The sequence below is a fragment of the Osmerus mordax genome, chromosome 15 (genome assembly GCF_038355195.1).
Source record: "Osmerus mordax isolate fOsmMor3 chromosome 15, fOsmMor3.pri, whole genome shotgun sequence".
Classification (NCBI taxonomy): Eukaryota; Metazoa; Chordata; class Actinopteri; order Osmeriformes; family Osmeridae; genus Osmerus; species Osmerus mordax.
Window position 1 is genome coordinate 12849984 of NC_090064.1, and position 26207 is coordinate 12876190.

General features: G+C 45.0%; 3 protein-coding genes across 5 annotated transcripts in view; 1 reads left to right on the plus strand and 2 right to left on the minus strand.

Moving 5' to 3' along the window:
- LOC136958007 (histone-lysine N-methyltransferase 2D-like) overlaps positions 1-12436 on the minus strand; it is a 30557-nt gene extending 18121 nt beyond the window's left edge. The window contains exons 1-4 of the mRNA XM_067252228.1: positions 12232-12436; positions 8873-9085; positions 3690-3760; positions 482-992 (exon numbers count right to left, since the gene is read on the minus strand). Coding sequence (XP_067108329.1) covers positions 482-992; positions 3690-3760; positions 8873-9084 — 794 coding nt within the window. The 5' untranslated portion in view covers position 9085; positions 12232-12436. The remainder of the gene's footprint in view (positions 1-481; positions 993-3689; positions 3761-8872; positions 9086-12231) is intronic.
- Positions 12437-15769: 3333 nt separating this feature from the next.
- Positions 15770-17479, minus strand: xrcc2 (X-ray repair complementing defective repair in Chinese hamster cells 2). Of its 2 annotated transcripts, XM_067251552.1 has the most exons (4): positions 17418-17479; positions 17123-17204; positions 16657-16869; positions 15770-16509 (listed from the first exon to the last, which is right to left on the minus strand). In XM_067251552.1, exons 1-4 carry the CDS (start codon positions 17436-17438, stop codon positions 15869-15871), a joined length of 957 nt encoding a protein of 318 aa, XP_067107653.1. In that variant the 5' UTR covers positions 17439-17479; the 3' UTR covers positions 15770-15868. The 2 variants fall into 2 exon arrangements, with proteins under 2 accessions (XP_067107653.1, XP_067107654.1); XM_067251553.1 differs by lacking the exon at positions 17123-17204 and having other exon boundaries at positions 17418-17464.
- Positions 17480-17570: 91 nt separating this feature from the next.
- Positions 17571-23361, plus strand: actr3b (actin related protein 3B). 2 transcript variants are annotated; one of them, XM_067251551.1, is made up of 12 exons: positions 17571-17592; positions 18858-18913; positions 19126-19250; positions 19563-19673; positions 19852-19947; positions 20043-20150; positions 20342-20485; positions 20624-20797; positions 20953-21045; positions 21243-21368; positions 21579-21662; positions 21928-23361. In XM_067251551.1, exons 3-12 carry the CDS (start codon positions 19179-19181, stop codon positions 22021-22023), a joined length of 1104 nt encoding a protein of 367 aa, XP_067107652.1. In that variant the 5' UTR covers positions 17571-17592; positions 18858-18913; positions 19126-19178; the 3' UTR covers positions 22024-23361. The 2 variants fall into 2 exon arrangements, with proteins under 2 accessions (XP_067107652.1, XP_067107651.1); XM_067251550.1 differs by lacking the exon at positions 17571-17592 and adding an exon at positions 17904-18149.
- The last annotated feature ends 2846 nt before the right edge of the window (positions 23362-26207 follow it).

Sequence of the window (26207 nt, forward strand, 5' to 3'; positions counted from 1 at the left end):
ATACAACACAAGCGCACACACCTCTAAGCCACACATACTCTTAGTATGTCATCCTACCCCACACACACACACACTGTCCTTGTGTGGCTGTTTAATGTGGAGAACTACTCCTCCCCCTCCCCCTACTCTTCCTCCTCCTAATACACACATCTCTCTCTCCTCTCTACATTTACATTTAGTCATTTAGCAGACGCTCTTATCCAGAGTGACTTACAGTAAGTACAGGGACATTCCCCCCGAGGCAAGTAGGGTGAAGTGTCTTGCCCAAGGACACAGCGTCAGTTGGCATGACCGGGAATCGAACTGGCAACCTTCTGATTACTAGCCCGATTCCCTCACCGCTCAGCCACCTGACTCCCCTCTCTCTTTGTTTGTCTCCCAATGTATCTTTATATATCTATACCTATTTCTCTGTCTGTCACACAGCGATACACACACACTCTCATACTCACACACACACACATTCAGGAATTTCTCTTACCGTATTTTGGCGTGCCCCATGGCCGAGGCTGAGGAGCCAGCAGAGTCCTCCGATACCGAGCGCTGGAAGAGGGGGGAGAGAGAGCCGTCGTCCCTGGGGCAGAACATGAGCCTGGAACAGGGGCTGGGGCATGGGCTGGGGCAGGGGCTGGGGCAGGGGCTGACATTTGGACTGGGGTTAGGGCTAGGGATAAGTCTGTCTGCTCTCAGGATAGGGATGGGACAAGAGACTGGACTGTGGCTGGGGCTATGTCCAGGGCTAGGAATAAGCCTGGGGCTAGGGTTGGGGTTCAGATCCAAATTGGGAGCAGGATTGCTGGGGTCAAGTCTCAAATCTATTGGGTCGGGACCCAAGATGATGTCTGGGACTGGTTCAGAGCTGGGGTCAAGTGTGGGACTAGGATTGGAACAGGGACTGGGACTAGGATTGGGACTGGATCTGATGTCTTTAGAGACTGAGAGCGGTGTGGCTTTGCTCTCCTCTTCAACAGGCAGGACTGACTCCTTAACCCCTGTGCAGGAGGGAAGAGATGAAAGGGAGAAGAGATGAAGAGAGGGAGGGAGAAAGGAAGACAATGTTACTTAGATACCAGCAGTAACTCGTCATTATGATCTAGATTCCTGAATGATGAGACAGTTAAAGATAACTAGCCCAGAGTAACCCACAGCAGAGCGTTCCTTAATATACTAAATGATCCGCTCTCTAACCTCGTTGTCAGTCTACAGACACAACCTCAGACTTCATAATAAAAGTCCTGGCCTGGGAGTTTATAATAAAAGTTATCCTTCTCTGTTTCTTATCTGTGCCCAGTTCTGCTCCAACACTTTGTCAGCACTTTGAAATACACCTGGATTAAGTGAGCAGATATTTGAGAAACCTGTCGGCACTTTGAGCAAACCTAGCAACATCGGAAACAGAGGCTGTGTGAGTTTTTTTTCAGATATTTAACTCAGAAGCGTCACCTGAGGAGTCAGGACAACACAGCGCAGCGAGGGGTTGATGTGACCTTTACCTCAACCTTTACAATGACAGAAAAATCCTTCTGGATCAGGACCCTCATCTACACCAGGGTGGGGAGTGGGGATAAAACAAGACACACTAGGGGTGTGCGGTATGAACAGTATAGAAATATACCGGTATGAATGTATCAAAGAGGATAGACTACACCAGTGGTATACCCCTGGTCCTGCCCATCCGTTCTGATCATACGTTTCTATTACCATCTTTATCTCTCCATTTTCTTCCTCCCCCCCAACTGTCCTGTGCCAAGGACGGCTGGCAGTGGGGTACACCCCAACTCACATATTCACAAGACTTTCATAACTCATCCACTGTTCCCTCGCTCCAGTGCTCCACTTGAAAAGAAGGAAATTAGTTATTTTGAACCGTTGACCCGGACGTGATTCTCCGCCTCTCATTAAACTACTATAAGGGGTGGGGGGTGGGGCTCAACGTTGCTTTCTTTGCTCAACATTCCTTCTGGAGCTAAATAAAAAAAAAAATGAAACGAAAACAAAGCACGGTACATATTCCAGTACCTTGAAGGGCTAGTGAGGCAAGGAGTCTATGTTCTACTGTGGTTACATGCTGTCTACACCCAAGAGACCCTCCAGTGAGATAGAGAGACACAGGCTAGAAGCTAGAGTGAGAGAGAAGCTAGAGAGAGAGACACAGGCTAGAAGCTAGAGTGAGAGAGAAGCTAGAGAGAGAGACACAGGCTAGAAGCTAGAGTGAGAGAGAAGCTAGAGAGAGAGACACAGGCTAGAAGCTAGAGTGAGAGAGAAGCTAGAGAGAGAGACACAGGCTAGAAGCTAGAGTGAGAGAGAAGCTAGAGAGAGAGACACAGGATAGAAGCTAGAGTGAGAGAGAAGCTAGAGAGAGAGACACAGGATAGAAGCTAGAGTGAGAGAGAAGCTAGAGAGAGAGACACAGACTAGAAGCTATAGAGAAAGACAGACTAGAATCTATAGAGAAAGACAGGTTCAAAGCTGGAGGGAGAGACAGGTTTGAAGCTGGAGACAGGCTAAAGGTTAGAAAGCTAGAGAAACGGGCTAGAGGCTACAGAGAGAGAGAGAGTCTAAAGGTTAGAGAGACAGGCTAAAGAGAGAGACATGCTAGAGACCAATAAGCTAAAGAGAGAGAGACAGGCTAGAGACCGAAAGCTAAAGAGAGAGAGACAGGATAGAAAGAGAGAGACAAAGCTTGGAGGCTCTGTTAGCTGCAGAGCAAAAATAGGGGACCTGCATTGCAGATTTTAGGCATGGAAAAGAACAAAGTGTATGGGTACAAGCAACGTGTGTGTGTGTGTGTGTGTGTGTGTGTGTACGTGTGTGAGTGAGAGAAAGAGAGAGGGGCCACATGAGGTGCCTGCTCCAACAGTCACTGACTCCAGTTTAAACGTTCCATTTATCTCTCCGCCCTGATAAAAGAGAAGGGGAAAAAAATCCCCCCCTTTCATTTTCTCTTTCTCTCTTTCTCAAACCACTCTGCCTCTGAAAATCCCGGGTTAAAGGCAGGATGGCCCTGCAGTGTAATTAATAAGCAGGACATTAATCTGCACAAGCAGCTTTTGAGAGGGGAGAAAGCCGTCACGTGTCTTGTGGTCCTGATTGAGTTGCTGAGGGACAGTGGGGGACTTGATCTCTGGGCCACCCTGGAGAACAAGTGGGTGGGGGAAGGGGGAGGATGTGTGTGTGTGTGTGAAATTTTGAGTGCAAGTGTTTATGCTGTGTGTGTGTGTGTGTGGCTGGTTAACTGGGTTAGGTTGCTATTGGGTGACACAGAGTTCACTCCCAGACTCAGCAAGTGATCCTAATACTGTTAGCTGGAGCCATAGTCTGGAGGCCTACGAAGGGACGGGGGGGAAGCAGGGTCTGTGGCCTGGAGGGCTCCAGGAGGATCAGGCACAGGACTAAATCCAAACCCATGCTTTGGATAGGCCTCTGGATGAATGGGAGCTAGAATGGGGCAAAGTCCTAAATGTGTAAAGCAGACCAAGTTGAGTTCCTTGTAGACCCTCTCAGTGTCTTCGAGAACACACGGTTCTGGTGTCCTTCTGTGGCCAGTGACATTTACACAAACCACATGGTTGTTTGTATGTCAACAAGAGCGTTAGCTGCAAAACTAACTAACCCAAACAGAGACAAAAGGGTCAACCGCTGTGTATGTGTGTGTGTGTGTGTGTGTGTGTGTGTGTGTGTGCGTTTACCTGTCTGTTTGTTCTCTGATCCCTCCATGCTCTCCTCATTCTCAGCTTGGGCTCTCCCTCGGCTCCGCCCCCTAAAACAGAGAGAGAGGAAGTAATTTATCTGTCTCAAAGATCATTACACTCGCGAGCGCACACACACACACACACACACACACACGCACACACGCACACAGTTAACCATTTCACAGATCTGTCTCACAAGCACAGTCAGTTAAAGATGCAAAAAAATCTGTCTTGCAACACAGTCATGAATCTGGCTGAAAACAAACCATGAAAGTCTGACTGTCATTTTCTACAGTCTCCGTGGTGAGTCTTGTGGTGCAAGCTGTTTAGATATGAGCATGGCCTGTGTGTTTGCACAACACTCTTGCTGTGTGTGTGTGTGTGTGTGTGTGTCTGTTTATCCATAGTTTGGTTTCTCAGAAGTCCGAGTATAAGTACCCTATACAACTTATTAATTATCTTCCCCTTTCTTCTGTGTATTAACCAATCATGTCAACAATGACTGTAATTGACAATAAAACCCACCAATGGGGAGCTCCATTCCACCCACAGATGGAACTGAGCAGCAAGTAACCATGGTGACCAGGCTGATTTCCTGCTACAAACCACCGAGCAAGCAAGTCAGGCAAAATGTACAGAACCCCCCTCACTCATGCACACGCACACAGCAAGCCTCTCCTACCTTCCCCCACTCTCCACCTCACCCAGACCATCCCCCTATCCCCTTTAAACTCTCTCTCCCTGTGACCCCCTCTGCCCCACCCCACCCCAACCCCCCACCACCCGTAATCTCTAAACACCTTACCAACTGGTTAGTGTTTTAGCTAAACTAACTGGGCCTACCCCTACAAACAAACTTAGCCCCACAACTAAACAAACCTCACTTCTCTGTGTATTCAACTTTGCTGACAGCCGCAGATGTACTGGTGACAGAAGAAATGGGTTTACTCCAATGCCAAATATGCTGACACAGTAATGCTATTGCGTTAGTGGTGGTTTAGAGGTGGGTGTGTACTGTGTGGCCATGAACAAAGAGCACACCTGGATACTATACACCGTGGACAGTACCCATTACCGGACACAGTCTTTCTCAGTTTACAATAAAGAGAATCTGGAGTTTGCACACCTCTTCCCCCCCCCCCCCCCCCACTCCAGCCCCTCTGGCTGCAGAGATGAAGGCTGACCACAACTGCCATCAGCCCTGAACAAACACCAGGGCCTAGTAAAGCGAGGAGAGGATAATCTGGTTGCAGTTGGAGGAACAATCCCAGTCAGAACTCATTCTCCTTGCTATAGTATGAGCTCCTACAGTCTACTATAGCAGCATCAGGAGGCTGGCGCAAGGTGAGGACAATACAGACTGAGAGCTGAAGGATCGGGTAACCAAGCCTGGGTTGGGTTTCGCTCTGGCTGCCGTTTAAGCTAGCAAGCGCTAATGGCTAGCTATAAGCCCAAACTCGCTACATGCTGGCTATGTTAACGTGATTCATGGCGAATATTAGTCATTAGATGCAACCTGCAAGTCAGCCTACATCAGTGACCCACATTTGTGGAGTGCAGGCTATGCTTTCTCTCTTAAGATAAAGTTAACCAGAGCATTCAACCTCATAACAATAAACATTTGATCCAGTGGTGAAGGTTGCTCTAAGCGCCACTGACTAGAACATTACATTTCTTGCTCAAAGCAAAGGAAGTGTTCAGCTTAGGGATGTTCATGATAAATCATTTATCGATGAATTGCCGTTAAGAATTTAACCGGTTAAAAATGTTTTAACAAATAAATAATATATAAATAATTGTTTGTGCTTTGAGACTCAATGTTTCTCGTAATTAATGTGCCCATATTATTGCTTAAATACAACTTAAACTGAGAAAGGCGTGCATTTTGTATTTCAGTCCTTAAAGCTGGCTTAGGCAAGTTTTGCGAAGCTAGCTATTTTAGCTTCTGTTTGACAAGACTGTTTCTGGGCTGTCCTCCTCTACCAAGGGGCTGCGGGGGCTTTCTGTAGATTACATGAACAGATAATATCGGCGATAGCTCACCTACTGATCATGATTCATAAGCACGTAACATAAACTCCTCTAATAGGTGTGTGTGGGGGGGGGGGGTTGCTTAGACTGCACCGTACGTAGACCTACGTTCTGGTTTTGTAACAGGTATGTTCCATAAACAGGTTACACAAAATTACAAATACAAAGAAATGTGTGTGTATAAATAATATGATACTGTTGTTTTCTGCTTCCTGTCAATACAGACTCATGACACATGCAGCACAACTACAAGTAGTTTTACTACCAATCTGAGTGTGAGAGAGAGAGAGATCGAGAGAAAGAGACAAGAAAGAAAGAGGAAGGAGAGAGAGAAAGAGAATTGGCTGAGAGAAAGCATTGGAGAGAGAGGGGGAGAGAGAGAAGAGACGGAGGGGGAGAGAGGGGGAGGGAGGGGGAGAGATAGAGAGAGAGGGGGAAGAGAGAGAGAGAAGAGGGAAGGAGGGAGGGGGGAACTGTTGTTGAAAGTAGTCCCAGCTTCAGAGGAGGGAGGGAAATCCTGGCCTGGATTGGTTGGCAGGGAGGAGACACACCCCCTTCTTCCCCACAGCCCCACTGTTTCCCAGCATGCAATTTAACCACTTCCTCTCCGGAGTTCTGTTGCAGCAAAGCAATTAGCTTCACCCCACTCTTCTCCCTTCTCCAGTCCTCCCTTCACACCGAATATATGGTGAAAACAAGATGCATGTAGATTTACCTTTCAGGACTGAACTGGGTACTCTGTATCTTATCCCTCAACTAAACTCATTCCTCAACCCCATCAACAGAGGAGACTACACACACACTCTAACATAACACAAACTACACCCACACAAACATACACTACCCAAACGCACGCACCAATGCATGTCTCAGAACACGCTTGGCTGAGACATCGTCCTGGTGACAGGTTTATAGTGCATGGGTGACACTGTGACAGGGAGAGGTGGAAATGTTTTAGCTGAAATGACAACAAACAGGTACAGTAAGAGTGTGTGTGTGTGTATAAAGGACCTCGCCTTTACAAAAAAAGTGTTTTCCTCGCCTATACCAAAAAGTGTGTGTGTGTGTGTATGTGTTACGCAAGTCACACAAGAATCCACTCCAAGCCCCTGCTGCTGTTACACAAACACAGCAAACCCAGACGGCCGTGAGCCAGCCTCCACCTGCAGACACCCCAGGAGCACTGAGGACCACAAAACTGAAATATCTGCTAACATACACACCTCATTCATTGGACGTCTTCTCCTCACCCTTTTCCTCCTCTCCTCTCCCTACCTCCTTCTCCTCTCCCTGCTCTCATATATCATCTTCCCTCTCTCCTCTCCATTCTCCCCCTTCTCTCCTCTCCATTCATTGCTCTCCCCTCCCTTCTCCCTTGTCCCCTTTCCTCTTCTTTCGATCCTTCCCTCTCCATCCTTCCCTCTACTCTAGCCCCTTAGACACTCAGACATATCCTCCTGGAGAGTCTAGGGATCGGCTTAGCTCCACTCTCTCTCTCTCTCTCTCTCTCTCTCTCTCTCTCTCTAACACACACACTCTTGCACTACACCCCCTCCCTCCCTATATCTCACTCTCACCCACACTCTTTCTCGCACCTAGCCTCATATATAAAGCCTCTACACACAAGCTCCTTTTCTCCCTCTTTCTCCAACAGTCTACCTCTCTCCCTCTTTCTCCCTAGTCTACCTCTCTCCCTCTCTTCCTCCAGCAGTCTACCTCTCCCTCTTTCTCCCTAGGTTTACCTCTCCCTCTTTCTCCCTAAGTCTACCTATCTCCCTCTCTTCCTTCAACAGTCTACCTCCCTGTCTACCTCTCTCCTCCAACAGTCTACCTCTCTCCTTTTTCCCTGTCTACCTCTCCCTAGTCTCCCTCTTTTCCTCCAACAGTCTCCCTCTCATCAGTCTGCCTCTCTCATCAGTCTACCTCTCTCATCAGTCTACCTCTCTCATCAGTCTACCTCTCTCATCAGTCTACCTCTCTAATCAGTCTACCTCTCTAATCAGTCTCCCTCTCATCAGTCTACCTCTCTCATCAGTCTACCTCTCTCATCAGTCTACCTCTCTCATCAGTCTACCTCTCTCATCAGTCTACCTCTCTCATCAGTCTACCTCTCTCATCAGTCTACCTCTCTCATCAGTCTACCTCTCTCATCAGTCTACCTCTCTCATCAGTCTACCTCTCTAATCAGTCTACCTCTCTAATCAGTCTACCTCTCTCATCAGTCTAGCTCTCTCATCAGTCTACCTCTCTCGTCAGTCTACCTCTCTCGTCAGTCTACCTCTCTCGTCAGTCTACCTCTCTCCTTCAGTCTACCTCTCTCCTTCAGTCTACCTCTCTCCTTCAGTCTACCTCTCTCCTTCAGTCTACCTCTCTCCTTCAGTCTACCTCTCTTTCTCCCACAAGCCAAAGTAGCAATCAGCATAGTGTCTTGTCTCACTCTCACTCAAGCCAAGTTCTTTCAGTACCAGAAACACACACACAGAGGTTATCTTGGGTTCAACAGTCAGACAGAGTGGAGTACCCTTCCTCTCCCACAGAAATCTGTAGGGAGGTCTTGAGGAGAGAGATTAAAACGCTGCCTGATTCAATAATTCATACAGCTTAATAAGTTGATTTATCAGCCGTACAGGATGGTGAGGAGGGATGATAACCCAGGTTGAAGAACATCGGCTGCTCTCACCGACTAACATGATTAAAAAGGAACTGAGATACTTTGATAATTGATTCATTTGGTATTCACCCAGAATAGAATCAAAAACAGACTGGAATTATACAATGGCAGTAAAATCAATACGAGTTTATTGACATTATTTATAATACCATTTAGATTAGCCCAAACGCGCAAACAACAACAAGCATTCTGGATGGGTGCAAAAAATAAGGTGCCATCTTTAACCAGCTAATCTGATGCATATTACCTACATCAGGGAACACCAAAAAAACTGCCTGTTTATCATCACTTCCTGGATAGGTAGTTAGAGTCAGCCTGACCATAACCCTAAGTTACACTTCAACTTCAAGCAACCCTGCGGAAAAAACGTAGTCTTTTCTGTTCATCTCCAAGACAGACCAAGGTACAGACAGACAGAGAGAGGTTCAGACAGACAGCAAGACAGACGTTTCTACAGACAGACATAGTTACTACTCACTTCTTGCGGGGTTTGGGGGCGGGGGAGCGTGTGACGGGGGCTCGTGCAGCGGCGGCGGCAGCCCGTGCAGCAGCCACGGTGGTGGACGCATCTTTCCGTGGCCGTCCCCGCGGACGCCTGTCAGAGGGGGCGGGGCCAGGCCTCCCGCCGCTGGCCGGGGCCGGAGGTCGACGGAGGTCACGAGGCTCCCGACTCCTGTCCTCTGATGACATTCTAGTGACGGAAGAAATAGAGGAGGACAGGGAGGATGACAGAAAGTAAAGAGAGGAGGACAGGAGGGATGAAAGAGAAAGGAGGTTAGGGGGAGTAGAGGAAGGAGGGAAATGACAGGAGATGAAAGGAAGAGAGGCCAGGAGACAGGAGCGAGACAGGAAGGAGAGATTGTATAAGAGGGGTGGAGGGGAGAGAGATGGGCAAATTAAAGGTAGAAAGGGATGAGAAAGTAGGAGGGAGGTCGAAAGAAGGATAGAGGAAAGTGAGAGGAGGAGAGGAAGGGAAAGAAAGGGGGAAGGAGAAAAAGGTTCAATTAAAAATGACCCCTCAAAACATTTAGAAAAAACCTCCACCTACCATAGTAGGTCCCACTACTAAGTGAATTAGGTAACCACTGATGAAAATATGGAGAACAGGAGTACAGGTATAATGTTTCCCAGGTTCCAGTGACTTCTTCCAGTCTGAGCTTAGAAATGCCTTCCTACCCGGACAACATACATGGATAGAAATTGGGGGGGGGGGGTGAGAGGAGAGAGAAAAGGAGAGGAGATAGTTGTGTTTTGGAGAGAGGGAGAGCAGCTGTGAGCAGCGTGGCGTTGAGGGAGTTTTCCTCTCTCAGCTTGATGCCAGCGCTCTCCGCCGAGCTCAGCTTCAATTAATTTAGCGATTTTGTTCAGCACAGTCATGCTGAGGCAGAGAGGGTGAAAAAGAAGGGGAGAGGAGGAGAGGAGGAAGAGAGGAGGACGAGGAGCGCCCCCACTGTGCGTCTGTAACAGGGCTTATTTGAATGTTGATTTAACCATGAGTTTTCTTTTTTTTCTCCAATGGTCTCCATACACATCTAACAACACTGCAGAAGCCATCTCTTGCGTGTGCTTGTGTAGAAAAGACTTAGCAGCATGGTGTCTGTGTGTTTGAGATGCATACATACACACAGACACCATGCTGGTAAGGCTCTTACAAGCGCACACAATATATATATATATATATAATTTTTTTACACCTATACACAGAGAAATGCAGTCTGCTGCATTTAACTACATACGCATGCGCATACTACAGATCAGGCGCGCATATACACACAGGCCACACTTTCACACTCATACATGCTTGCGAGCACCCACAAACACACATGCACTAAAAAAACGGAAGTTGTCCGCCATTGGCGGTAGGTGTCTTGTCGTGTCTCAACGCCCAGCACCGCTCACACTGGTACACAGTCAAACAACATGGTTCTATGTAAAAGCCTTTAACAACAGAAGAACTCTACACTATTGGTGTATGCAAAGTATGTTAAGTATAGAGATATCCATATAGATAAGAGATTGATAGAACTAGGAGTTGCTGTCATATCTTACATCTCAGATGACTGTCCAATCAGAAACATTGATTGAATGTCTACCTAGCGACAGTTGATCATCGATCCTAGCAATGGTTTTCAAATCTGTACCTAGAACCAGCCCAATATCTGTTGGGTGTAGAGAAGACTGACAAAATGTGTGTCTTCTTCTTGAATTTGCAGTAAATGTACAATTTTTTTGTGGTGACTAGGAAGTGAATATTCACACAAACCATTAACAAAGAAGTGGGTATACTTTCAATGCCTCCCTATACTGAAGTGGATATTCTCTGTATGCTTGACTACAGTACTGCCACCAGCCTATCAAAGCAGGCCGACAGTCCAGTTCATGAGAAGTAGCCTAGTTGAGAGTCTGGTTGTTGGAGAGAGAGACAAGTAGTAGGCCTAAAGCTTTGTAATCACTGGGATAGTTCACCAGGCAACACGTTCACTGACCGCACTAGGACCGCACTTTTAGTTATTTTCTATTTTTCCTAGCTAATGTCCTGAAAAACCTATTCTCTTCAACGTCTTCTCGTCTCTTTTCCAAAAGGCCCCTGGTGCCATAGTTTCCCCCAGTCCAAATAATGTAATGTAATTTCTTTCTCAGTTGCAATAAAGACTTAAATAGCCTATAGGCTATTACTATTAACACACCAGGGATGCATACCTGAAACTCTTCAAAAAACGGCCGATTGGCCCGACCTCCATGCTATTAACGTTAGCAGCATTGTATTTTGTAATAGTTTTGTAGTATACATCAGTTTCATAAATGTTAAGTCCTGCCTATTAAATCTAATGTCTGGGCTTCGGCTAGCATTGGTAACCTTGGATTGAGACACGCAGAGCTCCCGCAGGTTCGATCCCGTCACTCACACTAGTTAAAGTGGAGAACTCAAAGGTCTACTGAGTCAGCAGGGTTCTTGACCTGGCAAACCTCATTCCAAGCCAGATCAAAAGATAGCAAAGTCACTCACGATCACCATTTGCCCATTTGTTTCACTTCTGGGTTGTAATTCAACTGCGTTATATCGATAAAGAATATGTTTATCCTACTGATAACATACAAACTTTCTATTGCCACAATAACTACGAAACAACCCGTGTTTATCGCGTGACAAAAAAAATAGTTTTTCAAATAGTCACCGATTAATAATATTTTGCTCCAAAACTGTCTTTAAACGGTAGCGTGGTAAACACTGATTCTATTTAATGCCAGTCACATAATTGACAATCGCCAATTATAGGTCCCCTGACAGGCGAAAAATACTATTTGTCGATGTCGCCAGGCTTGTTGTCATTGGGGGCCACACGGAAATATAGGATATGGCGGTTTGGGCACTAACCCTTCTTTCTCCCTGTAGCCTATCGTTGTGTTTGTGTTTTAACACACACATTTGACCCTAAAATGCAAATTACCGTCTACAAACTATAGGCCTAGGTATGAGACAAAAACATTAAAGTTTAAAGCCGTATGTACACTATTAGCTTGTTTGCTCTATAAGAAACGTAATGTCGTACATATGTAAACCTCCAAAGCACCTTTAATATTGCTAAACTATTCCATTAAGTAACTTATCTTCATAATAAGACGGTATCGTATCGTGTCGGCTATGGTGGAAATGTAACCGCTCGCACGTTGAAGACGCACATAAACACGCACAGAAATATATCCGATCAATGTAACCGAGCTAGATATATTCTATTGTTCGGTGGATGTATTTAAGAATGGCTACATTGTAAAGAAATATATTAATTTCTTAGAAAACGGTAAATGAATTGAAAGAGAGAATAGAAAAACGCTTACGGAATTGATGCAATTCTTTTTTTTCCTTTCCAGCTTCCAGCCAACTTAAACCAATGTTAAATCCAACAACGAACTTTTCCTGACGATTGCATTTGGGTTGTATGTTCGATACAGTATTTCATTAAGAAACATTCCAGTGAAAATACAGAAAATGACTAAGTTTTTTTCAAAAAATGTGAAAATTAAAGTTGAAGCGTTTACTCCATCATGGTGGCCATGTTTCGAAGCGACCTAAGCACTGGCTGTCAACGTTTGTCGAAGAAATAGGTCCGACTCCACATTAAGTTAGACGTGTTATTATACATCCCTGGCTAACAGTAATAAAACACCTATAATGAATTAAATTCAATAAAGTATCAATTAAAATATATGAAACGTGCAGTGTTTCAGCATATGCTGCTTAATACACGTTATGAAAAAAGTCTCACTGACCCTGCGGAGTGATACCGTGGAGCATTCTAGAGGCAGAGACCTCGCTGTCATCAGGCGAGCGCGAGCAAAACACGGAGCTGGATCTTGGACAGTGAATAGGGCGAGACTTCTTTTTGTGTCTATTCTACTGTTACTCTACTCTGCACTACTCTACTGTAATCCACTCTTATAGAATGCATTAAATGCTATGTGATAAAACCACTGCAGCATATGCTAGATTGATTTAGTAGGCTGAGTGCGTTAAACACGGATTTGGCACGCTAGTAGACAATATGAAGCATGAGTAAACAATCCAAAACACAAGAATACAAAAAATAACTAAATATAGAACATAAAACACACAAGCAATGCACAATGTCTGCATGAACACATACAGGGTGCTATGCCTTTATTTACAATACCTACCCATGATATCACTGGAGTTTTAATTGCCAGAGACAAACATATGACCTACTAGATGATCCTTTTAAGTGTTAACATTAATAAGCACACTCATTTTCTTGCAGTTACCACCACCACCATCTTCCAGTTACCAACATCCATCCAACCACATTTGCTTTAGCTTTAAGTATATTGTGTGACCACAGACAGTACATCGCAAGTGGCAACATGGCCTACCATAACAGTCCAATGTCTACTTAAGGCTTCCCTGGTGTGTCCTGTTCTAAAGTTTGGGAAGGACTCAGTACTGCTCACTACTGACAGGTGTCTGTGGTTCCAGAGTTGATTGTAAAAGGAGGGAGGAGAGAGAAGGGGGATGGGATGGGAAGGGAGTTAAGGAGGTGGATTGGAGAAGAGCAGGGGGAGAGGGATGAGAAAGAGTGGATGAGAACATGGAGAAGAGGAGCAGGCAGAGGGATGGAGGCAGTGGAAGAGAGGGGGGAGAGGAGGAGTGGGTGGGGGATAGATGAGAGGAGGAGTGGGTGGGGGATGGAGGAAAAGAGGAGGGGGTGGGGAATGGAGGAGAGGAGTGGATGGGGGATGGAGGAAGTCCCTATCAGCCAGGCCAGGTGCAGGGGGAAATGAGATGTATGAGCCTGAAGAGGCTCCACTGTCTGTCAGGACAGAGCCTTACTCATGTACCAGGCTCTCCCACATCCTCCCCCTGGGTTCCTACTTAGGAGTGTGTGTGTGTGTGTGCCTTCTCTTTTTTCTTTATAAATGTGTCAAATAGGTAAACATAGACTAAATGAATGCAGTAAATTTAGAGTACAAACACTATTCTGCATAAATATCCCAGATAGTTCTATAGGTGTCCAGAGCCTCCTTTGGCTACCTCAGTGTGAGTCCAGAGTAACACTGAAAAAAACATACATTTTTCTGTCCACTTGTGGTTTCATTAACATTATACGACCCATCACAGATGAAAGCTTTATGTAAATTATGCTTTTTTGTCTTCCCAACCTGCTCCAATTTATGTAGCGAAGGGGTCTTTTTCAGAGACAATGTGGGGTTTATTTAGACTTGCTAATGCAGTGCAGTCTCCATCCTCACTGCTCAGGGTAACACTGCTACACCTTGTTAAAGACTGCTCCTCTCTGCTTTACTTTCCTCTGCATATTATGCAACCTAATGGACCTCTCTCTTACACACATTCTCTCTTTGTTCCTCACATATGAACTATGTTCCTTTGTGTCTTTTTATTTTATATTGCTACCATACATTCTCTCTCGGTCTCACACACACACAACACGTTGTCACTTTCGATCTTACTCTCTCTGAAATACACACACACACACACATACTGCACGCCTCTCTCTTGCTATCTAATGCACATTCCAGCTATGTGTTCCCTTTACGACCTTTGCAATAGAAACCTTAGCGTCTTCAGTGAACATACACTAGTGTATTGGTCTCAGAAAGACCATGTCTCTCAAATTCAGTCACAATTTAACACCCTCAACAGTGTTTGGTGGGAGTGGGTTGTAGTGTTCTATGTTTACATATAACCCACCTCACAATGCACTTATCTTCACCAGAACAGAAACATCATCACGGATGTTTCCTTGGATTTGATTGTGTATTTCCAAAATCCCTGATTAGTGTGCAAAAAAAAGTTAATAAAGATGAAATGCTAGAAGAATAGAGCAGTTGCCAGCCATTTCAAAGTAAATAAAACAGCAAATAATGTATTTGTATGTCCAATGAAGAACCAAATTACTTCTGTGACATTCTTCTGCTTTGGTCACATTTCGTAAAATAATTTTAGGTTGAAATACATTCCAATGTGTCATGTCTACTTTTATTTTATGGTATAACTGTGTATCTATAATCAACAGTATATTACAGTATATCAAAGGGCATGGACACATAAAAGAAGGTGAACCCCTTGGATATGTTAATAGTAGCTTGAATTTATTTGGCAAATGTGTATGAATGAAAAACATCTCCCTTTTGCCACAAGGTAGATGTATTTGTGTTGTGCATTGGCCATATACGAAACCTGTTAGGCTAATATAAAGAAAGATCTCAGAGTCTGCAGTGAAAGTCAAATAAAATTGTAGTGGATTCACAAGTCAGGGCTGATCCTGTGGTCTACAACCACCCCCTCCAGGAAGAACAAAGTCACATGACATCAACCAGGAAGTCAGAGCAAGAACAGCTGGTATAGACGAGTGGATGAAAGTGGTAAGGAGTGAGATATGTAGGATGAAAGACAGATGGGAGGGTACCTTTACCTACTCTAATAGCAACCCATTATCCTCATCTTAATTAGCTAGTCAGACTGTGCTTGTACCAGAACAATGCAGAGATCCACAGGGAGGAGTAGAGAGCCCTGCTATTATCCAGGGTACAGCTGGTCTGTGTCAGAGCCAGCCATGCAGCCCCTTGCACGCTCGGCTCACTGAGACACAGGCATGGTAATTACCGGGTAATTTGTAGTTTGTCTTCGGGTCTTGTCAATGCAGGGAGGGGGCTGGCTAGTGTGTCAGGAGTCACAAAATCGGGGGGTTGGGGGGGTGCTGAGATGTGGATTGAGGGCTAAGGGTGAGGACACTTAGTTGTTAGTAATGTCAGCATTATGCTGTTGAAACTTTTTATTTTGGTAAAATATATCCAATAATATTTGCACACCAGCAAAAAAAATGTTTTTAATGATGTACAGGGGTTACAAGACTTCAAATGTTCAACATAAATCTACATCTAAGATGATACAAGGGTAAACATGTGTTCTCCATTTAACATTAAACAGCTCCTCTCTCGACTACATGAAACTCAGGCCTTCATCCGTTATCACAAAGGAGAAATTCCTGACACCTCTTGGTCTGTTAGAGGAGGAATATGAGGTGGAGGAGGTGCTTGTGGCTGAGAACACATGTCGTTGTTCCCTAGTGCCCGGCCCAGTCTCTGCTCTGGCCAATAGCAGCCTGTGTGTGACCAGCCTCTGCCACGCCTTGCACAGGTACAGTCTATCATAATCAGACCCCTGTGCTGAGCTCCACTTCCTCCAGGAAGACGCCGCGTCGGAAGACTCGCCAAGCCTGTCTGAACTCCAATTCCCATAATTCCTCATGATGGCGTGTGTGGATGCGAACACACTGATGCGGTAGTCCCTCAACAGCCTGGCCAGGAGCTCCGAGCACTTCCGGAGTGTCACTTCCTGTTTGGCCACGCTGTCCCCACCCCCACTGCGGTCCGTCCAATAAAAGGCGGATATGCTGTCAATGATGAGCAGTGACAGTTTGGGCCGGCTGCACATGGACGTCTCTAGGAAGTGGAGTGTGAGGAGGAGCTGGGCAGAGCTGGAGCAGTGCACCACAGAAAGACGGCTCAGGCACGCTCGCACCCGTGTCTCAGGATCAGAGGTGGCAGTAGCCTGGCCCTGACCTCCAGAGCTCTCACAACCTGCAGGGAGACAAGACGACAGGTCGAATAGGGTACGAAAAACACCCTGTAAAAAAAAGATCTAAGCGTAATCTTAACATTGTCTAATCTATCCTGGCTTGGCATTGTGTGCCTTGCTTTGCATAGCCCAGTCTAGCCTGAGCTCACCTTCCTCAGAGGTCCTGGCCCGTGTCGCCTGAGCCAGGCGGTGCTCCAGCACGGTGACAAGACGCAGCATGTCAAAATGGTGGTCAGTGTCCAGGAAGACCACCTCTACGCACAGCCCGCCCACGTCCCCAGGGAGCAGGCAGCGGACCAGTAGGTGGTACAGCAGCTCCGTCTTCCCTGTCCCCTCTGTCCCATGGAGCTCCACGACGTCACCTGTGAAGGGAGAGGGTGTAGGAGGATGGGGGGGAGACACAACGTGGTGAGGAGAGACTGAAAGGATTAGGGAGGCCAGAAAGAAATTATTGTGTGTCTCTTTCTGCATAGTCGACGATTGTTTGGTAGGCTATGAGACATGAGGCCTAACTAACACCTGGCTCTTTGCTGTATTATCTCCCAGTAAAAATCTATGTGGATGTGGGAATGGCAATAGCGGAAGTTTGGGGGACTCTAGTGTGCATCCTGTTACCATAGTTTGGTCCCCCATCCTCTGGAAAGATGCACGGTTCTATGTCCTTGAGACACCTCCTGCCTTCCAACCTGGCAAATAACTGAGGAGAAACATTAAGTGTAGCCTATGACATCTGCTACAGTAGCTTACTAGCGGCGTAGCTATGACGTACTGCTGGCTTGTTTGCTGGTGGGGAGGGAAACAACATTTAAGCGAGCTGAATTATAAAAAACTTTGGAATAAGTGTGATTAACAATGCGAGCTTGCAAAAGTATTAAATCGGTTGACTAAGGAGATAGCTATAGCTACATACCTGTGCAGCGTTCTCTGTCATCTTTCATTATGGAAGTCAGTCTCCTCGAGCGATCAAAGAGAAGAAGAACAAGTAGATGCAGAAGACGCGCTTTTTTGAACCAACTTCCTGCTTTCTATCTTGGTACCGTAACATCTGGTGTAGATGAGCACGTAAAAGTCCTGGAACATTCAAGGTAATCGGCACCGCACCAGACGGTTAAAAATAAATGTATATCCATAACAACAAATATTTCATCAGAGATCGTGTTATAAAAGGTCCATTTACATGAATAATGAAACGGGATGCCCATGCACGCAGGGTTAAGGTGGTAGTGGAATAATTCAATATAATCAATTTGATGGTTTCAGGCGCTATCTGGCGGCAGCCATCAGACTCTCAGTTTAGTACAGTGGAGGACTGGACCCGATCCCATCGAACTGCGCGAGGCTGTAGTTACCAGGGACATTTCCAGACCGTTTCTATTTTTTGCATCTTCCCTTTGACTCGGGAAGTACTTTCACTGTCAACCGAAATAGAATTTAACGGTGCACGGGAATAATCGAGTACCCACAACCGTTTTGGTATTAGGTACAAGTCCGTGTAGCGGTGCAGCCATTTGACCTAGAATGAAAATGCGTAGTGTAGAATCCAGCTGATACGGTTGCTGTAAATAGATTGGTGTTGTAACATTATCGTCATCGTGAGTATGGCAGCACCTCTGCCGCCCTGCGTGATAGACTGTGGGACCGGGTGAGTTTGTTGATATGAGAACAGTTGAACTCAGCTGACATATCCGAGGTTTGAGGGCACGTATGAAGAGGATTTTGCAAACAAAGCTAGGCTGCTATGAAACTAGAGCCTAAGTTATTCTGACCTCGTTTTTACTGCAAGTTAAAGCATGTTGACAAAGAATAAGCATGACAATACCAGGACAAATATAGTTGTAACAGTTGGAGTTGTCTTGTGTAGTTAGTGTTAAAGATGTGTTACTGTCATAGTTAAATGTTTAAGATTAAATAGTATATGTTGTGACTGGAGTTCTTATTAAATGCCTCGTTTGTCATACCAAATGTTATGTATCCTAGTTCATAAAGCACTTAAGATATGTGACAGCCTATTATCATTAAGAGCTGTTGTGGGGGCAGTTAACTAGGCTATTACACAGTAAATAGGTCAGATAGTATTTATGTCACCTGCAAAATAAAAGAGATAAATGAAAGAGAAGCTAGGCCACAGGCAAACTGACTCAGCAGTAGCTCAACACTGGCTGTATAAAGTGTTTCCCTTGTTCACACATAACCTACTGTCGATTACTATTGGTTTAGCGTTTCGTTTTTTTTATTGATTTCTTTCTAATCAAGCATTTCAGTTGTAATCATGATAGCAGCACAATGTGGAAAATATATATTTTCAATGCTGTGACGGGTCATGACAGTTCATTACTTTTCATGCTCATAGCTACACCAAGATTGGATATGCTGGGAACACTGAGCCTCAGTTCATCATTCCCTCTTGTAAGTGCACAGTAACTAACAACATCTGTTTTATATCTAGCTATAGTCCCTGTACAGTCCAGTACATTGCACTGGAGCTCAGCTGTATGAAAAGTAACATGTAGGTGATGAATTTACCAGTATGCTGTGTCTCCAGTTAAAGTCAAAGTGTGTGCTTGTGTTTGTATTTGAATGACCTTCTTGTGACCTGTGCGTGTGTGTTCCTCTGTTAGGCATTGCTGTCCGGGAGTCAGCCAGCGTGGGTGACCAGGCCCAGAGGAGGCTGATGAAGGGGGTGGACGACCTGGACTTCTTTATCGGAGACGAGGGCATCGACAAGCCCAACTATGCAACTAAGGTGGTCTATCTGTCTGTCTGTTTCTCTGTATGTATGTCTTATCGTTTTTTTCCGTCTACCTGTCTCTCAATCTGTGTCTATCTGTCGCGGTCTGGGTCTGTCTGCAAACAACCATAAACAACCTAACATATGCATCCAAACCTTACTGAAACTCAGAAGCTGAAATCTTGAAATGTCTCAGTTCACAGTTGCCGTAGCTAATCAGTGTAAGCCCTTGTAAACCCCTCTGTTCTCACAGCTAGCTTCAATTCTGTTTTTAAAATATAGCTGTATAGTTCCTAGTTTCTAGTCCCATGTGTTGTCCTATCCTAGTGGCCTATTAGACATGGCATGGTGGAGGACTGGGACCTGATGGAGAAGTTCATGGAGCAGATCATCTTCAAATACCTCAGGGCCGAGCCTGAGGACCACAGCTTCCTCATGGTGAGATCAGTGTGTGTGTCCTCATCGTCACTGGTTTCCTGTGTGTGTGTGTGTGTGTGTGTTTGTTGTTAATAATTGCCGGGTGCTCTAAGACTGTTTACCTAATGGTGAGCGTCATTCAAGTTAGAGTGAGAATGTTGGTGTTGACTCTGTGTGTATTTGTGTTTCCCTCATGCAGACTGAACCACCATTGAACACACCAGAGAACAGAGAGTACCTGGCTGAGATCATGTTTGAGACATTCAACGTTCCGGGCCTCTACATCGCTGTTCAGGTACACACAGACACGCACACACACAGGATGGACGGAGGGTAGGAGAAAGACGGAGATAAAGAAGCAGGGTGACTGATGGGTGATGTCCCCCCCAGGCTGTGCTGGCCCTGGCAGCCTCCTGGACGTCCAGACAGGTAGGGGAGAGAACACTGACGGGGGTTGTGATCGACAGTGGAGATGGAGTCACTCACGCCATACCTGTGGTAAGGGCCACACATCCCCCACACACACACACACACTCTAGTACATACTCAGACACACACACACTATACCTATATACACTATATCTAGGGTAAGGATTTTGTCTCCTGGCCCAGGCTGAGGGCTGTGTGATTGGTTGTTTGTGTTTCCTGTCCTTGACTAAGTGATTGGTTGTTTTTGTTCCCCGGCCCAGGCTGAGGGCTACGTGATTGGTAGCTGCATAAAGCACATCCCCATCGCGGGGCGGGACATCACCTACTTCATCCAGCAGCTGCTGAGGGACAGGGAGGTGGGCATCCCTCCTGAGCAGTCACTGGAGACCGCCAAGACTGTCAAGGTAGGCCACACACACAGACACATACATGCATACATACACACACAGCACATGAACACACAGGCGCTTATGAACACGCAGAGGTGCATGCCAATAAGCAAAACAAACTGTCCTTATAAGGCATGTTATGTGTGCTTCCAGGAGAGGTACTGCTACATCTGTCCAGACATAGTGAAGGAATTCAGTAAGTATGACAATGACCCCGGGAAGTGGATTAAGCAGTACCACGGCGTTAACGCCATCAGCAAAACTGACTTCCAGATAGATGTGGGCTATGAGCGCTTCCTGGGGCCTGAGATCTTCTTCCACCCGGAGGTACGCATCCACCCTTCACATGACCAACGCCACTGTGTTGACCTTCGTATTGACTTGTGCTTTGTAGATCATGGTAGCAAAATTAAAGGTTGATACATGTGGCTGATCAGGTGACTACGGAAACGAGTTAACCCCTTGTGTGCTGTATGTTGTAGTTTGCCAACCCAGACTTCATGCAGCCCATCTCTGATGTGGTGGACGAGGCTATTCAGAACTGCCCCATCGACGTCAGAAGACCCCTGTACAAGGTAGGACTTGTTTTATATGTGATAGTATGTTATTTACAAAGAAGGACATGTTATTTACAGAGTACAGCATCACGTATCGTACAAGGTAAGTATATGTGATGTCCATGTTATATACTGTATGTGTGTAGGTTCGTAACCGACTTGCACTCTCATGTTGCACATGTGGGTGCATGCTTATGTGTGCGTGTGTGTTTAAGAACATCGTGCTGTCCGGAGGCTCTACCATGTTCCGGGACTTTGGTCGTCGTCTGCAGAGAGACCTGAAGCGGGTGGTGGACGCCAGACTCAAACTGAGTGAAGAACTCAGCGGGGGGCGGATTAAGGTGTGTGAATTAGAGATAGTACTCTGTTTGTTAGAGCTAGTACTGTGTGTGTTTGTTAGAGAGAGATAGTACTCTGTGTGTGTGTTTGTTAGAGATAGTACTCTGTGTGTTTGTTAGAGAGAGATTGTACTCTGTGTATGTGTTTGTTAGAGAGTGATAGTACTGTGTGTGTGTTGGCTCAGACTGACTGATCTCTGTCCTGTGTCACAGCCCAAGCCCATGGAGGTCCAGGTGGTGACCCATCACATGCAGCGCTACGCCGTCTGGTTTGGAGGGTCCATGCTGGCCTCCACGGTACACACACACACACACACACACTGTATACACATACTGTACATGCACACAGTTACATTTGATCTTAATACATTTGCATCATATTAATTATTTTCTAAACTATAGGAAATGTATTTTAATTATTTCGTACTTTCACATACTTATTGATAACTTTAATATGGTATGTGTTAGTACGTTTGTACTTTAAGTATAATATTCCGACTTGCATGCACAAACACACTCTCACCAGTCTCTCTGACCTCTGGCCTTTCTGTCTCTCTCTCAGCCGGAGTTCTTCCAGGTGTGTCATTCTAAGAAGGACTACGAGGAGCATGGCCCGAGTATCTGCCGCCATAACCCCGTCTTTGGCATCATGTCCTGATGCTGGGAATGCCTGCCACTTGCTGTTCACTGGAGGGCGCCCTCCTTTCACAACCAGGGCCGGTTCGGGTGGGTGGAGCTTTCAATTCAATGGGGAATAGCTTCCTTTGGTGAAACTCCGCTCACCTGTGCTTTGCCGTGGTATGAAACGCTTTCCATGACAGTGGTCTGGATCCCATCCACGCTCAGCCACCTATGTCCTTAAAGGGGCTTTACACACAAAATTATTTGAATCTGACACGCTTAGATGTACTTTTGAGTGTAATACCCCTTTTGCTGTGCATTTACCACTGTAGCCCACCTGTTCTCTCAACCCTAAAACCCCTCTCCATTCGGATGCACTTTTGAATGAACATACTATTATTTATTTGGACTTGAGAAGGAATGTTGTATATTTTTCAAATGTAAAGTGAAGGTTTAGGCTACTTAAGGAACTGATTTAGATCTTTTGAACAATTTTGATTTTTGTACTGGGATTGTACTTGTCCTGGAAAACACCTAAAATTAAGACATAATCTGACAACTGTTTTTTTTTCTTGCATTATCTAGTTTGTTTTAAAAACGTTAAAATATAATGCTACAAGTAATACATTCTGTTGTTTGACAAGTGACTTAAATTGAAAACGAGAGAGGACCTACTGGTAAACAAATTGGATTTTCTTTCCCCCCCCCCCCCCCCCCCCCCCTACTAGGTCGGTACAGAGGGCACATTAGTTACCGCATGAGCTGCTCCATCAGTCGCCTTATTTTTGTGCCTGTCGTTGTCATGGCTTGAAAATGTGTATTTTTACAATCAGGGGTGAAATGTGTGTGGGTGTGGGGAATCCTGGCTAAAAACGGACAGAATGAAGTATATGCTCAATAATTTTCTTTTTGTGTTAACCTAATCACCCTTGTGATTTCACAGTGGAAACGTTCTCAATCGAGAGGTCATAGAACTATTAGATCCATATTCAACCCCGGACCCACATCTGTACCGTAGAGTCATAAGCATTGTAAGCTAAAGCATTTCAAGTTGTCTATATATTTATACGAAATAATAGTTTATCTGAAGAGAAACATTCACCAAATAGACGTCGAATATATTAATATTTTGTTGTACTATTAGGTCCAACATTGTTGAACGACAGAGAATGGGTTTAAGCATATGCAATAGTTTTAATGTGCAGGAGTAGAATGGAGTGATCGGTTATTTATTCAATTATTAAAATCTTAGTTTGACTGCGGTACATTTCTGTGCTTCACGAATAACGACTTAGTCTTGCTAAGACATAGCTATTGCAGGTAAATGGAGCTACCAGGCCTAATATTGCGTGAATAAAGACACTTGTCACCTTCACGGATGTGCATGTATGTTCTTGTGGTGCACGTCTCAGGCTCTGTTGATGATAACGTATTGCTGTAGGCTACAGTGGTTTCTATATGGTTCCTTTTTAAAAGTATATATTTTTATTGACTTCAGCCAACTACGAGATACTGGAAGGGAGTTGGTAGCATCGGTGTTTTTCCAGCCATGGTCGCTTTTCCCATTCTAATCTGGGTCCTGGAAAAGTTCACGGAATTGAATAACTGCCCCGCTTGGTTTAAAGAGGCTTAACATAAGTGTCTCAGAATTGGACTAAGAACTGTTTATGAATATCAGTGTTTTATATTCTGACCTATTTATACAGACCGATGTTGTATCACCCGATACATGACTCTGGATTGGCACCCCCTCGTGGGAGCGCGCGCGAATCAAAGAGTGAAGGATTTCGTCTTGATATCGCAACCAAACGAAATGGAGACAGAAGTTTCACATTATACTTTCTTTGTTGTAGAATGCAGGTCGCTTTCCCATTCTAATCTGGGTCCTGGAAAAGTTCACGGAATTGAATAACTGCCCCGCTTGGTTTGGGCAGTTATTCAATTCCGCCTAAGTGTCTTAGAATTGGACTAAGAACTGTTTACGAATATCAGTGTTTTATATTCTGACCTATTTATACAGACCGATGTTGTATCACCCGATGCATGACTCTCTGGATTGGCACCCCCTCGCAGGAGCGAGTGCAAATCAAGGAGTGAAGGATTTCGTCTTGATATCGCAACCAAACGAAGGGGAGACAGAAGTCTCACATTATACTTTCTTTGTTATAGAATTCAAGAGAAGAATGTCGGTTATCTGTCTAAATATCAGATGCTATTTTCAACACAAAATACATAAAATTCTTCATTCAAACCGTATAGTAACGAACGCGAACTAACATTCGCAGGTTCAAAGTATTTCACATGGCTCTTCATACTAATGTAAATGTATGGTTCAAAGGCATGGGATTTTAATGCAGTTAGCCTGCGCGTAGGGTGGGTTACTCAGACAGGTCGAAAACAACAGCATTCTGATCCAGAATAGGCTATCAGCTGTCCTGAAAAGGGACCAAAGGTTCACATGCCTGTAGCCTACAAAAGACAAGTACTAAAAACGATGCATCAACTATGTATCAACATACATTTTCTCACCATCAAATCCTTTTTTAAGATAGGAAATATTACTCTTATTGTTTAAGTCAATGAAATAAATGAAAAAATAAAACATAATAATCCCACACCTACCATGGACTATTCTGATTTCAGACCTGTCCACCCTATATATACACATGTATTGGTATTAAATGTATGCTATTAAATGTACATAATGCTGGAGTAGAAGGGAAGAAACGTATGCAGGGGGAGAGCATTTCATGGCAGGCCTCGTTTTCCATTTGATGTAAATGCAATGCACTCCCTGCTAACCCTGACTAGGAAAGTGTTACATGCCTGAAACTTACTGTGGTTACTCATACTAGTGCCCTCAGTGTACAATAAGAATCGTTTGATGCTGGGATATACAGAACAGATAATACAGGGGGTGCATTTCATGGCAGGCTTGTTGTATTCCTTCTTGCCATGAAATGCACCCCCTGCTAACCCTGACTAAGAAAGTGTTACATGCCTGAAACTTGTTGTGCTTACTCATACTAGTGCCCTCAGTGTACAGTAAGAATCATTTGAAGCTGGGATATACAGAACAGGCAATAGAGGGGGGTGCATTTTACGACAGGCTTAATGAGTCCCCTGCTAACCCTGACTAGGAAAGGGTCACATTCCTGAACATTACTGTGGTTACTCATACTAGTCCCCTCAGTGTACAATAAGAATCATTTGATGCTGGGATATACAGAACAGATAATACAGGGGGTGCATTTCATGGCAGGCTTGTTGTATTCCTTCTTGCCATGAAATGCACCCCCTGCTAACCCTGACTAGGAAAGTGTTACATGCCTGAAACTTACTGTGGTTACTCATACTAATGCCCTCAGTGTACAGTAAGAATCATTTGATGCTGGGATATACAGAACAGATAATACAGGGGGTGCATTTCATGGCAGGCTTGTTGTATTCCTTCTTGCCATGAAATGCACCCCCTGCTAACCCTGACTAGGAAAGTGTTACATGCCTGAAACTTACTGTGGTTACTCATACTAGTGCCCTCAGTGTACAGTAAGAATCATTTGATGCTGGGATATACAGAACATACAATAGAGGGGGGTGCCTTTCACGACAGGCTTGTTGTATTCCTTCTTGCCATGAAATGAACCCCCTGCTAACCCTGACTAGGAAAGTGTTACATGCCTGAAACTTACTGTGGTTACTCATACTAGTGCCTTCAGTGTACAGTAACCATCATTTGATGCTGGGATATACAGAACATACAATAGAGGGGGGTGCCTTTCACGACAGGCTTGTTGTATTCCTTCTTGCCATGAAATGAACCCCCTGCTAACCCTGACTAGGAAAGTGTTACATGCCTGAAAATTTCTGTGGTTACTCATACTAGTGCCCTCAGTGTACAGTAAGAATCATTTGATGCTGGGATATACAGAACAGACAATAGAGGGGTGTGCATTTCACGACAGGCTTGTTGTATTCCTTCTTGCCATGAAATGCACCCCCTGCTAACTCTGACTAGGAAAGTGTCACATGCCTGAACCTTACTGTGGTTACTCATACTAATGCCCTCAGTGTACAGTAAGAATCATTTGATGCTGGGATATACAGAACAGGCAATAGAGGGGGGTGCATTTCATGACAGGTTTAATGCACCCCCTGCTAACCCTGACTAGGAAAGTGTCACATGCGTGAAACTTACTGTGGTTACTCATACTAGTGCCC

Excerpts from the sequence above, each read along its gene's own strand:
- xrcc2 (XM_067251552.1), bottom strand. The coding sequence starts at position 17,438 with ATGACAGAGAACGCTGCACAG. Across the intron at positions 16,870-17,122 it reads GGATGGGGGACCAAACTATG|GTGACGTCGTGGAGCTCCAT; the intron begins GTAACAGGATGC and ends CTCCCTTCACAG. Across the intron at positions 16,510-16,656 it reads GGCCAGGACCTCTGAGGAAG|GTTGTGAGAGCTCTGGAGGT; the intron begins GTGAGCTCAGGC and ends GTCTCCCTGCAG.
- actr3b (XM_067251550.1), top strand. The coding sequence starts at position 18,106 with ATGGCAGCACCTCTGCCGCCCTGCGTGATAGACTGTGGGACCGG. Across the intron at positions 20,151-20,341 it reads TCACTCACGCCATACCTGTG|GCTGAGGGCTACGTGATTGG; the intron begins GTAAGGGCCACA and ends TCCCCGGCCCAG. Across the intron at positions 21,046-21,242 it reads TCAGAAGACCCCTGTACAAG|AACATCGTGCTGTCCGGAGG; the intron begins GTAGGACTTGTT and ends TGTGTGTTTAAG.